Genomic DNA, 16,997 nt, shown 5'->3' with positions numbered 1-16,997 from the left:
TGAGTTGGAACATACTTAATAATTGTGATGCGCCGCTCGGGGCAAACCGGCAACGTGATCGGTCGTTCTGCCGTAAGAAATACATTGCCTATCTTACTTGCACTGCATTATAACTTTGGCTTCTACTGTAGATGTTATGCTAGATACAATCGAATACGCCAGATTTGTCTACTTTTTTTTTAATTTGGTAAACGTTGACCCTGTTTTCCTTATTGAGATTTACTATTTAGTCTTAACATTTCTTTTTCTTATTAGATACAATGTTGTTAACTTTGTAAGTGATATAAAGTGCTGCTCTGTATGTCTGTATGTTTATGTGCAATATGTTGTATATCAGTTTTAAAAGCAATCTTAGGCTTCAAGGTTTAATAGAAATATAAATAGAATCTATACTCTGAAATCATCAATTATTTTATATTCAGTTCTTAACATTGTATATAAATGCATAAAATATATCTCACAACTCATCAAAGTAACATATCCTTATTTTAGAAAACTTTTACCGAACTATATGCCCGTTGTATCCTATATGATTCGGTCCCTAACAACTTGTGAGCGTCATTTCAAATGTAAATAACCAAAAAGTTATTTTCATATATTTTCCCATTTCCATTAACTACAAAACACCAAATGATGAACGTTGAAACATATAAAATTGACTAATTCTCCGGGGCATTTACGGTAATAACCTTATAACTACAGTTAAAATGAGTGTTGTGTACATTTCCACCAGGCCTAACGAAGTTTTCCGTGTAATTTGAATTGTTATGAGCACCATTCAACAGTAATATTCACGGACACTCGAAATTTTAATTGGAACACGAAAAAAAGAGATGTTTCAAACTTTCAGATTTATTGTTTAATTGTATTTTATTTATTAAGAACAACGATGATTGGGGGAGGGAGGTCGAACAATACTGATTTACTAGCCAAACAATTATGGACCAACATATATACTCAAAATTAATATTTAGATTTGTTTAAGGCTTTCGATAATGCCCATTTTCAAGGTAGAGACGATTTTCATTAAAAAAAAAGTAGTTCACATCCTTAACATAATTTACAACATGAAATATTCTTTTTCTTCATTTTTAAGTTGGTATTATGAACATCTGCCATATGCATATCCGGTTTCCTGGCATTTCGGAATTTCCACATTCCAACCGTCAAAAGTATTCGTTTTTACCGTAGACTTTCCTGTATTATCTTGAAAGGAAATACCACCGTAATAAGAATACAAACAATACAAACGATAAAAACCATAGCAAATCCAAGACGTATCACGAAGAGGTATCAGATCTATCTGCTAATTTATTTATGGAGATTTTAACACGAGAAATGAGACGTTTAGTTCTTAGTAGACTTCTACTTACACTTCGATTCTCTAATGTTTACCTCCAACGTTACCGATCGTGGGCCTTTCCCCATTAAGATCAGAAGTTTATTAAACTGTGCGTGTCCTTTTTATTATTTTATCTGGTATTTTATTGTTTTCTTGGTAGTCGGGCATCATCCTCCATGCTCAATATTTATCGAAACATAAACATTTATCTTTCATTGATTTTGAAAATCTTCCTTAGAATTTTTTTTTCAAAAACCTAGATACTATTAGTCTAATATTGGTTGAATCTTAATCTTAGAATTTCGGCGAATAATTTTGGAATTTAATATATTATTCAGCGAGACATAGCTTTGTTGTTCTTAATTTTTTTTTGTTAATTTCTGTTTTCGTTGCATAATATTTAATTTGAATCCTAGATATGTGATGATTAGCTTTAATTCTCTTTAGACCTTCGTATGTTATCTGTGTTATATTTTTTTGTATTGTGCATATTTATTTCTAGACAAATCTCATTTACCGCTCTTTTTAATTATGGATATATTTATGACGCCTCGTCTGAGAGACGTAATCTTAACGTCATCGTCACCTTCGACAAATTTTAATCATTTGTTTGTTAAAATATATACCCTTCCTACATATAGCTATCGTATGATATATTCAAAGCTAGATAGAACAGTTCATTCTGTATACTGACCGTTTCTGTTGTTAAGTCAAATAAAAAATCAAATATAAAAAACAAACATAAAAACGTTTAAAGTACGTACAACCACTATAAACGGATGAGAAATCAAACGAATACCTAGTTTAGACAAATAAAATGGGAACACTGACAGAGTTTCTCAAAACAGAGAGTTCCAAATATGAAAAACGACTTCTACGGAACATAAAAAGAAATATAAAGAATGACTACTTTCGATTCTTATTTGCTAAAGGTGTCGATAATAAACCACCAACACCAGAGATGATGACAAACGAAGAAATAAATATTGAGGAGAAAGAGGTAAAGGAAGCATTAAGGAAATTAAAAAATAGAAAATCACCAGAGGGCACAGAATTCCGAACGAACTCCTACAGTACGGAGGACTAGATCTGACCAAAACAATTATTAAAACCTCATTAATTCCTCAAGAATGGATATCAAGCTTCCTAATACCTCTCTAAAAAGGGAGACAAATCGGATTCGCAAAACTACAAGGGAATTAATTTATTAAACACAACACTAAAATTAACAACTAAAGTGATAACAAATAAACTGAATAAAATTATAACACTAACAGAAAAACAAGGTTTTAGATCGGTAAAATCATGCACCGACGCTATATTTATAATGATGACAGTGCAAGAAAAATCTTTAGAATATAAAAACCGGCATATCTAGGTTTTGTGGACCTTAAGAAGGCTTTTGACTAGAGATCAAAATAAAGGACGTTTCCACACTATACGTAAGCGAGATAACTCTAGGAATAATCAAACCGATCGAAAATATCTACCAAAACAACATAATAAAAGTAAAAGTAGAAGAAGGACTAACCGACCCCATTAAAGCTGGCGATGAGATAAATCAAGGGGATTTCCTGAGTCTTTTATTGTTCAAACTGATTATGGATAAAATACTAAAAAAAATAAGAACTAAAAAAGGATACCAAATGGTAAAAAAGAACTTTAAATAATCTGCTATGCAGACGATGCAATCTCTCTCAAAGTAATGATGATTTACGACGTGTGCTGCACCAAGTAAATATAACCGCCAGAAAATTGAACATGTTAATTTCCCCAAAAAATGACAAAATGTATGCTTATAACAGCAAATTTACTAAGATGTAAATTGGAGCTGGAAGGTCAGATAATAGAAGTGATGGAGTTAAAATATCTACATAGGTATCACATTATCTAGCTACGGAAAGCTCTAAACAGAAGTGGAAGATCAAGTGAATTGAGCAAACAGACCCGTAGGTTGCCTGAATAAAACAATATGGAGAAATAAAAATATCGGAAAAGAAATGAAAGGCAGAATTTACAAAACAGTCATCAGACCAAAAATGACATACGCGGCAGAAACACGACCTGACTCAGACAAAACAAAAATGATGTTAGAAATAGCAGAGATAAAAACACAGGTATAGATATAGTAAGAAATAGAAGAACAAGATGCAAGCATCGAATGACAAACAAATAGTAGTACAGACGGCAAGAGATGGTTCCCCAATAGGAAGACGATCAGTACTAAGACCACGAAAACGATACAATGACAACTTATTAGAGGCACATTGAAAAACAGATTAGAGTCATATCTACATAAAAATAGAATGTACATGTCAAATAGTATTTACAATACATTTTAGTCTTCTTTCTTATTCTCCCAACATTCTGTTTCTCCTTTGTCCCTCCAACACCGCGTACTTGGTGGGAATCGCATTCTCTTCGGGTACCTGATTATCTATGCTGTTAGGCTTCTAGACGTCTGTGTCTGTAGGTATTATTTTTGGGACCGTACCTACTTCGCTGCTTATCTGTAATTTTTAAGCTGTAGCATTTCGTCTGTTCTTACAAGCTTCTTCCAGTACCACTCTAACGTAGGCCTGATATAATTGAATCTTTTTCATCTGCGATAAACGACTGGCCCTGTAGATGTAAGGTTGAATCAATCTCTTCGCCACTAATGTCTTTTTCTTGACTTTCTGGGTGTATTTGGTAAAGTTTAATCTTCTATTGAGATGGACTCCTAGGAACTTAAAGACTTCTTCTGACCGGATTTTATTTCCTCTCATCGTTATTTCTTCTCTGATTGGTATAGTCTGCTATGTAAAGATAATAAATTGGGTCGTCTCTGTGTTGATCTTTATTTTACGTTTGTTTGTGTAGTCTGAAATTCTCTCTAGGTGGTTTTCAAGCCTCTCGAAGATCTTCCCGTTGTCTTAAGCTGAGGTGTAAATTACTGTACCATCTCACTGTGTCATGTTTCAAATCTGAAACACAAATATTATAGAGTATCGGTGATAAAATGATGTCCTGAAGCATCCCTTCTTGAACTGCTTATATCCTGGACATCTTTTTATCAGCTGAAATCTGAAAAATTCTATCAAGTAATCAAATATGTATCACATATTCTGTTGACTCAGTCTGAGGTAACCTAGCTTTTTCCATTTTGTAAATTATGGCTGTTTTTAAAACTGTGTCGTAGACTTTTTCTATGTCCAATGTGGCCTTTTCTGTTCTTTTCTCTCTGTTAAAGTCGATTTTTTCATCACTGGCAAGTCTTGCTAATTGTAGTTCACAATTCCTTTCTTTTCTAAAACCGAATTGATCTTCCTGGATGACTCATCTTATTTCTGCATGCTTGTAGTCTTTTTTATATGATTCTTTCCAATATTTTTCTAACCGATTCCTGGCGATATTGGCCTGTAACTTTTTGTTCTTCTTACGTCCTTTTTTGGTTGTAGTAGAGGAATAATTTTTGCATGTTTCCAGTTGTTCGGAAATATGCATATTCTAGTCAGAATTTGTGTATGTAGAATAGTTGCACCATTCATGGTGCTCTATTTTCTTGTAAATTTCTTATTATTTTTGCTACTTCTACTAGACTTGTCTTCTTCCTTTACTGTGAATAGTTTTGTTTGCCATTTCTATGGTTTATTCATCTGACATGTGTTGATTTTGTCCGTATGTGTTTAGCTAGTTCTTTTGCTATTGCATACACTTTTGATTGAGGTTTGAAGTACATTCCTTCGTATATCTTCTGATAGTTCATCACCATAGATTTTGTATTCGATCCTTTTTGTTATTTGTTATGTTCTTTTATTTCTGTTTTTTCCTTTTATGATTTCTTTTAGTTCTTCTAGAATTATAAGACCTCTTTTGTTCGTGTGATGTTATTTTCCATTGCATGTTGAAAACTACTTTGAGTATGTCTAATCTGGATGTCATGATTCCTGTAACTAGTTTATGTTTCGAAATGTGTCATCAGGTGTTACGTCCATTGATGCTAACTAGGTGGATATATTTTGAGGGGATGTTGAAGTTTTATAGAATTATATATAACGAGCTTATTATTATCAATAAGCTTATTTAAATAAATTAATGAATATATTATGAATGTGTATAATTTGTTTTACGAGATAAAAATCTATATGTTTTTCTTATATCTTCTTCTTATAATGCCATGCACCTATAGCGCTTTGGCGAATTATCTTAAGGCCAGACGTCTATCTTTTGTGGCATTCAAAACCTCGCCAATGTTATTTATGTCCGTTTAGTTCTTTATATATCGTAGCCACGAAAATTTGTGGCTACGTTTCTGTTTCATTTTACCTTGCCTTCCCTTATTAAGCAGCCAATTTGTCTATAGAGGAAGGGATTGGTCTATAACCACTTTGTTTTTCTTCTACTTTGTTTTGACTTTATTTATTACTACATATTTCTACTTTATTTTTAACAAATATATAATGTTTATACAACAAACTGCTTTTCTGTTTTAGATCTCAGATTAGATGACTCTGGCCAATACACGTGCTCAGCCACATCCGAAAGTGGCGAAAGTTCTTGGTCAGCATCCCTCAATGTTGTCGAAGGAACCTCAATTCCACTACATCGCAGTCCGGATCCGTCTACATTTCCAAAAGCTCCAAGCATTCCAAGAATCTTAAATTCCACCGAGTCAAGTATAAGCTTGTCATGGGATAGTGAAGACGACGAAAATACTTTAGTAGGATATACTGTTGAATATTGGAGTCCAGATTTACAGACTGGGTGGGTTATAGCTGCCCATCGAATCCAGAATCCCTATATGGTAGTTCACGAGCTGAAACCAGATAGTTCATATGTATTTATAGTAAGAGCAGAAAATGCTCACGGATTATCTCCAGCTAGTCCAGTATCAAAAATTGCTAGAACCTTAGCTAATTCAAGATCGTTACCTAGCTCAGAGTTAGACACTGCTAGAGCTACACTTAGCACTAAATTAATTGAGTTGAAGGAAGCAAAACCTCAATCTTCCAGTTCCGTCAAACTGATTTGGAATTTTTCTGATAATGACTATGTAGAAGGTCACTACATTAGGTTTAGAGAATTATCAGGAGGATCTCACAATTACAACATACTAACAGTATTAGATGTTGAAGCAAAATCTTATGTAGTAGCAAATTTAAAGAAATTTACCAAGTATGAATTCTTTATTTCGCCGTTCTATAAATCGGTAGAGGGTCAACCATCGAATTCAAGAATAGCCCAGACGTTAGAGGATGTTCCTTCTGCACCGCCAGATAGCATAACGGCTGGAGTTTTTAATGACACCGCAGGTTGGGTACGATGGTCGCCTCCTCCACCCCAACATTGTAACGGAATAGTTACTGGTTATAAAATTCAGATTAAGGGAAATATTGTAAGATCAATGACTATGAATGCTTCCACGACTTCTATATTAATTAGCAATCTTACAGCTGGTGGTTCGTATACAGCAAAAGTGGCAGCACTTACAATTGCTGGTCAAGGTCCATATTCTAACCCTGTACCCTTGCTCACTGCACCAAGAGCGCAAAGTCCTAGAACATTAGGTCCATTTGTACCGTTAGTTCGCCAGACCTGGTTTGTTGCACTTCTCGCAGTTCTTGTATTATTATTGCTGTTAGGTATTGGAGTGCTGCTATACTTAAAAAGAAGACAGTCATTGAGTAAACAATTGGGACATCTAAATGTCCCCGTAGTAAATGCTTCTCAGTTGAATGCAAAAGAAAGTCTGTGGATTGACAGGGGATGGAAAGCTACCGATTGTGACAAGGATTCTTCTATTCCTTTAGCACAACCTGCAGATTATGCTGAAGTTGACACCAAAAATTTATCCACATTTTATAATTGCAAGAAAAATTTGGAAAGTCCTACCCCGTACGCTACAACAATGATTTTGCCCCCTCCAAACTGGTCTGAGATAATTCCTCCTCCACCAGACCACCCTCCTCCAGATTGTCCCCGAGAAAATCCCCCAGTACCTCCACCAAGAGGCGGTGGTAGTACTTGTGGAAGTGCTGGGGGGTACGGATGTTACTCTGTCCACGTTCCTAATCAATGCGGTAAAATTCAACATGCCAGAGCTCGTTCTTGCAATAACTGTGATGCTCACTGCTCTTTAGCTAGCGGTAGTTCCGGTCATAGATCAAACAGTAGAGGTTATTGTAACAATATTCCCCACAGCTGTGATACTAAGATTTGGTTTAACCAACATAATTGGGATAACGAAGACGCCGACTGTGAAGATAGACACTCATGTACCAGTAGCCATGATACTACCTGCTCATGTAGCGAATCGTCCTGTTTGTATGCTGAAGCCGGACCTTCCAATAACCCCCGTCCTTTGGCTCATAACCCGCAGGTTAATAAACGGCTTAAGTGAGGGTACGCCGACTTCAGCATTTATTTTTAGTTCATCGAGCATATCTCCGAGTCGGAACGGCCCGTCTATGAGAACTGCATATCAGATATGAATGCTACGTTTTACTAGTCCTAGTTTTAGAAATCGATATGCTCAGATTAGATTGACCAACGTCTTCCTGTTCAATAGCGCGGTGTCCTAGTAGGAAGCATAATATTAACTTACGAAGCTCGTTTTAAATGGTATTAAGGAAAATCAATGTTGAGTTAGACTTCTAAATAGGTTTTTGTTCCTTTTGTATATTGTTTAAACATTATTAAAACGAGTTTGTGAATTATAAAAACTGTAAGACCATGAAACTTTATATAATAGTGTATCTTGGTTTATTTCTTAATCGATCCTATTTAACATATTTTAATACATAGTTCTGCTTCATTAGGAGTTTTGACTAGAGGTCGAATTTGTCCATTATAGTAATTTGTTAAAGCAATATTTAATACCAACTAGTTTTGTGAATAATGTAATCTTCATTTTTAATGCATCGTATAAAAACATATGCAGAAAGATATGTTACCTGTGCATGAAAAATAGTATTTTCTTCTTGCGTGTTAATATTTTCTTATCTAATTTTTGTTTGCCATTTTGTAGTTCATCAATTATATCATTGACAATATCTGGATATAAGTATTTTCTTAGCCTTGTTTATCGGTTAAAATTAAAGTATACTCTTTCTTTAATACCTATTCATGGTTCCTTTTTGTTCAGTAAAGTGTTATTAAGCAAATGAAATATATTATTACTTTACAATAATAAAATTTATTTTAAATCTAAAAGTTAAGGACATTTCTTATCCTCTAAAGCTGTACAATACTGCGGCTTAGGTTGCGTTCTGGAGACAGCTATGCAGAGGAGCTGCTTTTGCACAAATCTAACTTTGGGACATTAAGAAGAACATGGAAAAGGGGAAAATAAAAACATTAATTGATTTGGTCCTTCTTTGGTACATACTTTACTAGATTTTTGTCGATTTTTATTTTTAAACATGGACTTTTGTGGCAGTTTGAAATTTAAAAGGAAAATTTTAGAATGTGTGATACTGATATTGAAGGTCTGATTTTAATATAATAGTCTTTTTAATCATTTTATGTAACGGCGATTTATATTTTCTTCGCCGAAATACCGAAATTATCGATTGATTGATTTCATATGTGTAAAAAGACTATTTTTTTGCAATGAAAGATTATACTATTTGTTCAAAATTATAAGTACCTACTTGAAAATATTGTACATACAAACAGTTGTAGCAAGCATAATATAAATGGATGAATGTAATTTTTTGTACTTTAACTGAACAATCAGTGTAATACGTAAATAAAAATCTGTATTTTCATGTACAAATGTGGAAAGAAGTGTAAGATCTAATGTTAGCATAAATATTTTTGTCCTTATTTAAAAACTATCACATAAAAACATAGCTTGTACCTAATGCCGATTTTTCCGGCATCGTGAGTGTAAGTCGAAATGAAAGAAATTGGTATTTTAAAAATGTTTTAACACTAAAATTGATAGATTAATAATGAAAGAAAGAAAATTCTAAATTTTTAAGAGATTTTTAGTGACTTTTCCATATCATTATCCACTTTGAAGTTTTCATTGGGTCGTAATACTAATTATATCGTAATACTGCTAAAGTAATTTTAATAACGGATTTATCATCTACGTCAAAAGGGGAGTATAAATGTAAAATGAGTATTATGTTTTGGGAATAAACCACAATAATTTTAAAACCAAAAAGTAAAAATCCGAAGATTTCTTGGTTGAAGAAAACAAACTTCAGATTTTTGCTTAAATCTGCGTCTTGTATAAATTGCAAGACAAAACAGACGATCAAAAGATAGAAAGAACGACATGGAAAATCTAAAAACTGGATTTCACAACATATCTACTCATCTAAGCAAGAACCCTTGGTGAACTGGTTTCTTGTACTAATAAAAACTAAATAGAAATAAAGAAACGTCGATTTTATTTCACGTATAGTGCCTCTGTATATTCGCTTATACGCATTTTATCCTACCATGATTCACCAGAGCGACTGATGCAGAACCTCTAAAAAAGAAAAATCAAATATTTTCCGTCAAGAAAAGCAATAATAAAACAACTGCAATAAAGACGCTACAGCGACATCTGAAAATAAAACAACAAAGTAGAAATCCAAGGATTTCTTGGTTGACGAAACCATTCAATTTTTAGATTCCCCTTGTCGGTCTTTTTATCTTTTCATCGTCTGTTTTGCCTTGCAATTTATAGAAGGCATAGATTTAAGCAAAAATATCTCGATTCTGAGCTGTCATATTCCAGTTCCCAGCAATTCTTTTTACGTCGTCGCTCCAACGCATCGGTGGTCGACCTCTGCGATATTTACCAGCTTGTGGTCGCCAAGCAGATTTCAAGAAAAGTTACGGAACAAATGATCATCTTCAAGCAAATAAAGTCCAGATAAAAATGTCTGCGGAATGTAATAAACCATTGACCTTGGTGTTTATCTATTTCCATAAAGCATTTGATATGGTAAAACTATCATCAATAATAGCAGCACTGGAACAATGTAACATATATTTCAGATACAACGCTTATAGAATACGTGAACAATAATTCCACCATAACTCAACTGTAAAACTTCATAACGCAACAGGTAAAATTAAAGTAGGCAGAGGAGTTAGACAAGGGGATACCATTTCGCCAAAACTTTTTATAAATGTCATCAATAAGGGATGAAATCATTGTTTTCTAAAAACAAAGGCATCATTATGAACGGCAAAAGGTTAATTCACCTTAGATTCCCAGACGACATCATTCTGATCACAGACAACATCGCTGATGTAAAAGAGATTGACGAAATATTAAAAGCCTCATTGGAAGTTGACTAAATAGAACCAAAACTCAAATAATGATAAATCTAATACTCGCACAGAACGTCAGAATAGACTTTTTGACTTTAGCACGAAATACAAATTAGAAAGAACAACTAAACGCATGACATATAGCGTAGAATAGATTTGGGTTGGACTGTTTTTGGAAAATTACGGAAGATATTTAAAGGTAATATATCCATATGTCTGAAGAGAAGTATATAAACAATGCGTGTTACCAGTAATGACATAAGCGTAGACAATAACATTAACAAAAAAGACAGCGGAAAATTTAAGAGTATCCCAGAGTGCCATGGAAACAGTCATCCTTAAAAGAATTTCCTACACACGAATGTGAGAATATCTAGAATTCAGATAAATACGAAGAATATCGCAACAATTCCTACTTTACTGCGTTTTGAGGTAGTTTTTGAGCTAGGTGAATACTTTTTTGGTCAATTTCTGGACCATAACTAACTTCGTGATTGGTTATTATTCCTTAGCCTCTTGCTTATATTAATATTGATGGTAGACCTAAATTTCATTTATAGTGATAAAAAGAGACGTATAATTATTATTTTTTTATTTCTAAAAAGCTCTAAAGGTTGCTGAGAAAATCAAGTTTGAATGTGTTTATGTTCTATTCCAAAACTTCACAGCAGTCAAAATATTTCCCATACTTCTTAATCAAGTCTCTAGGACTTTAACTAAATATTAATCATATCCTGTATGTTCGCTATAATCATCGTGGATATTTATACACGTCACACGTGTTCATCCTACAGTATTGTATCTTTAGAACAATAACGCTACGAACCTAATAGCGCCATCTTTTATCGAACTACAAAATTAAACTATCTAAACAGCCTTTATGATTTTTTTTAATTGCAGTTTTCTATTTCTTTTTTCTTTTCGTGACAGAGGATCATCTACAAAGAATAACACACAGTTTCCGAGACCGGAGATGATCTCCAAAGATTAACGCACATTTTCAATACATTAAAGGAAAAGATAATGTAATTTACATAATGCAGGAGGCTAATATCGAAGAAGAAACAGATTTTAGGAGCCTATAGATAAAAAGGAAAAAGTAGTGTATGTTTTTACCGAATTCTATCATTTAAATTAGCTAAAGTAGTTTATTTCAGTAATTGTCTTTTAGGCATATCTTTTTTAAGGGGTTGTGCTTCATTTTCTTGCCTATAATATAGACAAATTTTCTTTAAAATTATATGAAAAAATTGTGTAGTATAGTTAAAGATAAAAGCATTTATAAATCTAAAAATTAACATATAACTAAGTTATATGAAGCGTGTTATAAAAGAAGAATCTTAAAATTTCAAGAAACAATATGGTCCAAAACTGGTAATTATTTGTAAAAGTAAACTTCTATTATGAAGAACGTCCATCTTTTGATGATCGAGAAGAAATGCTTTTTATGGAAATCTAAAAGAAATCAAGATATATTAGATATCTACTTTATTTTAATAAAAATTATACAAAATTTTAATTAAAACATTCTTCAATTCTTTTTGTATATTATTGAGTATATTTCTTTCGACAAATTCTTTCTTTTGGTTGTTAATCTATTACCAACTTTTTATTTTTACACTGTTGTTTTTGTAAAATTTATGTACAGCTTAATATATGTTATGTAGTTATTATAAGGGAGTGTTTTATTGTCTTAAAATGTATTTTAAATCCCTCGCACTAATTAAACTGCAAAAACGAATGTTTCCGTCTACATGGATGTATAGTTATGTAAGGTAGACAATTTTAAGATCAATAAAACAACTTAAGCAGTGCCATAAACTTAATCATTTATTCCAATATACATACGCAATACATCTAAAGATAATTAGAGAAATGTTTTTAAAGACATTGGTATTGGCATGTACTTTTATAAAATTTTTCATTTAAAAAGAGAATATTAGCTGATGATCTTAACTGAAAATTTATATTTTGTGCATCAAAGATGTTGTTCGTATAGGTTTAGGAGTTATGCAATCTTTTGCATTACATTTTCATTGGAATAAATGACATAATTTACATTTGGCACCATTTTAGCTAAGAATTAAAATATTGTGAAATGCCACGCATTGTTGAGGATTGTATATAGTGTACCTTTAGACTGAACACTTTCGATTATTTACTAAAAGAAGGTGCTGGTATATAAAATAGGTTTTATGTTCCAGTGTTGATTGTATAAATGAATGATTGATAAACAGCTTCATCTTAAAATTAGAAGAAAACTAATACTACTTATACCTAATTGTTTAATTGCCATGTCATATGACCATTATCTTCTGTGAAGAAAAGGGTTTATTATGTATATGTGTATAGTATACAGTTTTAGCAATATTTGAGGTTGAAATAGTCTAGTATATTTCTTTTCAATTACTACAGCCACAAGTAATATTGTTGATTGAAATCGTTATATTAGATGAGAATAATGAATTTCTTTGTCTAGTTTTTCTAGGGGCTATGTATGGATAATTTCAGTAAAGTGGTCAATCATCTACAAATGATATTTAAAGCTGACCTGCGAAAATATTTTTGTCCACGGGGTTTGCCTTCCTGACTATTGTTTAAACAGTGAGATTGAACAGTGTTGTGGAGTTAGACTGTTCTGTTTTTACATTTTTGTTTATTTTAATCTTCTTATGGATTGTTCAGTTGAATCTTATCCTCTTGGCGGTGTTCTTAAAACTCACTCATGAACACTTTCCTTAGTGTCGTTATTATGCCGAGCTGCTCCATTCTTTAATCGCTTTAGATCACATGATTATATCGAAAGCATTTTTTAAATTAATTAATATCGTGCATTTTCTTTTGTCAGATGCCGGACTTACCTACATTTCAGTTTTTCCACCTTCTCTATTTCTTAGACCCTTTGTCTTTCTGTGGATATCATTCGCCCTATACTGAAGAATTTGTAGTAGGTATGAGCTAATTTTTTTAAACTTTTTCTTTTTTCATCTTTCTCTTTCGTTCCGGATATTGGCTAACAACATGGCTACCTTAACTTTGTAGAAATGTATTCAGGATAGTCTGGTTGTAGACATGTAGACAGTATTTTCTCAAGTTTTGAAACCAATAAATTCTTCTTTTACCTGGCTCATTTCTATCATCATACACATTTGCCTAAAGAACGAGTTTGCAAAAAGCCATGTATTTGCTGATTTCTCGTAAATCGGCAAATATTCTAATTCACCCTATTTGATTGTATGAATGATCTCGCATTTCTCCCCCCATTCTATGCACAACCTCAACAGTAGCCACCAGGTACACACATGTCGTTCTTAAGATGCGCCTGTAACACCCTAAGTATTTAAAAGGATTTCAGCTCTAAGACAAGCCTATAGTCCGTACATAAATCATGACTCCACGAGATCAATTTCATCTCTATGAATTCTGATTTTGACTTACCTATGAATTATTACCAAAGGATAGTATTATTGTTTGTAAATCCTGTGAATTGTCTACCAAAAAACTGCGTCATCTAATGCTATTTAGATGCACTCCGTCGACTAATATGTCTTCCTTTTGTTCTTCCATAGCTTGCACGAAGATATGTTCAAAGAATATCTTAAATAATAACGACGATAGCATAACCTCGTATCTCACACCTATATCTATCGAAACCGATAGAAAAAGAGTGTTTCTTAAGTTAATTCGAATATCCAATATGTATCTTTAAACATTTGTGAGTCTACCATTGACCGCCCAACCAAAAGTTGTCCTACTGAGAATTTCACACGTTTTGTTGTTCTATTCTATTTCTCTTCTATTATAAGAATATATTTTTTACTGAGGAACAAATTTGACATTACCTTTCTACAGAAAACTAGTGGTCAATTCTACACTGTTATAAGGCTGTCAATAACGTGCGCATTTTCTTCGTGGTAAATGTGTTATTAAAGTTTACAAAAATTAGCACAAGAGACACACAAGAGACCACAAGAGAGATTCTATGGTGTTCTCTATTTTTATCTTAAACCCTATCAGATGCTCGTTCGTCCTCTAACTTAAGCGGAAACGTGCTTGTACTATCGGGCGTTAAAAGTTTGACTTATAATATACTTAGTTACAATGATTCATTAGTTTATAATTCTAGAGGTTACTCCATCTTCCTTTTGTATAACGGAAAAGTATCTGCTTTATTCCACTTTGTTCGAATCTCGTGATAATATCGGCATAAGTTATATACTTTTTTATTCATTTATTACTAGGTCTCTAAGTTTTATGGCGTCTGTTACTATCACAGCCTCTTTCGTTGTCCGATTGAATTTGATTTTCTTTAGGTCATTCTTTAGTCATTAGGATAGGTTTTTTGACTTCATTTCGCTGTGAATGGGCATAGCTCAGTGGATAAAATTCGATTCTCGGTAACAACAACGACACTTTCATTTCTAAAAATGATACGAGCCGTTCACCGTGCTTCGGAGGACACGTAAAGCCGTCAGTCCCCCTGGGGTAGTGTATATGATTATATTATTATTCTAACTTGATCTTGCTTTTTTTTGTTTATGTTAGGGTGGGGAGGTTTATTTCTATATTATTTTTTGTATTATTCTTCTACAATTTCTATTAATTTATATCTATTTAATGTTACTATTTTCTTCCGGTTGAGTTGGAATATTTCCATTTTCTCATTTGCCTGTTTTTTTTTTGTGAGAACTTTTGTACTTCTTATTAACGAAGTTTGGCGATCAATTCGTTAAACGCTTCCCAATCTTTTGCAACGTAATTTGTAATATTGCTCCTATTACTTCGTAGCGTTGGTGTTGCCGTTTGTTACTTCTTATTGCTCTAGATATTTTTGAGTGTAGTTCATTCAGCTTGTGTTTGTTTATGTGTGTTTGTTGTTTATGTAATTTTCTCAAAGTGTTCTTCGATGTTCCATTTTCTATCTAGAATAGAAACTGATTTTCTCTTGCTTGTTTCTGTTAGAACAATATTTTCCTGTGGTTTCCCTATTATGTAGATTATGGCTTTGTTTAAAACATTTAAGTCTTCTGTTTCTGGAATTTTTTTAGACTCTTTTTTATTTAGTTTTCTGGAGTTCTCTATATTCTTGTTATAGTTTCTTTTATTATTTGGTATTGAAAAAAAAAACGATTCATTTGGTGCTAATAAAGGTATGTTTTTTCGTAAAGTAAATAATCTCATTTATTGATTCGAAATTTTTGCATTATTTGCATTTGCATTAGAATCTCCGAAGATGGTCGTAGGTTGAGTTTTATTTCTGTTTATGGTTGCGAAAAGATATTCGTAAAATCTGTCTACTAATTCATCAATATACAAGTTAATGCATGTACTTTATTGATTTTTATGATTTGTCTGCAACTATTGCCTGTATAGATACTATTTTGTCGGCATGCTTTTTTGTCAATAAATAATCCTACTTTATTTTGCTTACCTAAAGTTAGTTCCTAGTTAAGCTAGGATCTTTTATTTTTTTAGTAACTATATTTTATGAATTTTGTAACACTTATTTAAGAAATACTTTTTATATACCTATTCGTCTAAAAATAAGTCAATTTAATCTGTAAATGATTCAAATATAAAACGTATTTATTGCAAAATACATCGAAAAATATGTCCAAGCAGCCTAAATTTTTTAGTGTCTACCTTTTACAGATGACATAGTTTTAAGCTAGCTAAGATATGTGGCATGCGATTTTTACACACATTTAATTTTTTTCACACAGTTTAACATATCTTTTTTTATAAGTAGTATTCAGTGTAGAAGATGTACTTTAAAAATAAAATTTCTAAGAGATCAACACCGAAACATAAACCACCCATGAATTCATCGATTATAGACTCATCGGTCCTAATACGTACTAGACTGAAACGACTGAATCCTACCCTCTTAGCAATACTGTATCTTGTACTCGGTAGATTTTTAAACATTGTGATTTGTTAAAAAATTACTCGAATGTGTAAATAGTGGTGTAAACTTGTAAATATTTTGTTATACATACTGCGTATCAGTAAAGTTTTTTGTAGAAAAGATTTTCTGTAAAAATTGATGTAGATATTTATTATTTCGCTCTGTTATTTATCTTTAAATAAACAGTACTTATATTCTGAAAATTTATCTTTATTACCCCTTTCTCCCATTTACTTAATACATTTTAACATAATCATAATAAGATTCAGAACTAACATATGCGTAGGTTAAGTTAGGTCAGGTTCAATATGAGTGAGCGCTTAACCACCCTTTCATTCGACCTAAGGTCTTACGTATCACATCCCTTGTAGGCTAGCCTTTTTAACAAAGTCTATTATAGCCTTGGCCACGTGATGCGGAACGAAGAAAAATATCGAATTCTTCAACTTGTTATGCAGGGTAAAGTATTTGGCAGAAGAGGACCGG

At 32.6% G+C, this 16,997-nt stretch overlaps 1 protein-coding gene across 1 annotated transcript in view; it reads left to right on the top strand.

Moving 5' to 3' along the window:
* The window catches only part of LOC140443434 (roundabout homolog 2-like), a 332,418-nt gene extending 315,734 nt beyond the window's left edge, over positions 1 to 16,684 (top strand). Inside the window, exon 7 of the mRNA XM_072534688.1 lies at positions 5,818 to 16,684. Coding sequence (XP_072390789.1) covers positions 5,818 to 7,724 — 1,907 coding nt within the window. The 3' untranslated portion in view covers positions 7,725 to 16,684. The remainder of the gene's footprint in view (positions 1 to 5,817) is intronic.
* The last annotated feature ends 313 nt before the right edge of the window (positions 16,685 to 16,997 follow it).

This window comes from Diabrotica undecimpunctata, chromosome 6 (assembly GCF_040954645.1).
Source record: "Diabrotica undecimpunctata isolate CICGRU chromosome 6, icDiaUnde3, whole genome shotgun sequence".
Lineage (NCBI taxonomy): Eukaryota > Metazoa > Arthropoda > Insecta > Coleoptera > Chrysomelidae > Diabrotica > Diabrotica undecimpunctata.
The sequence above is the reverse complement of the archived record's forward strand: the minus strand, read 5'-3'. Positions and strand labels throughout refer to the sequence as shown.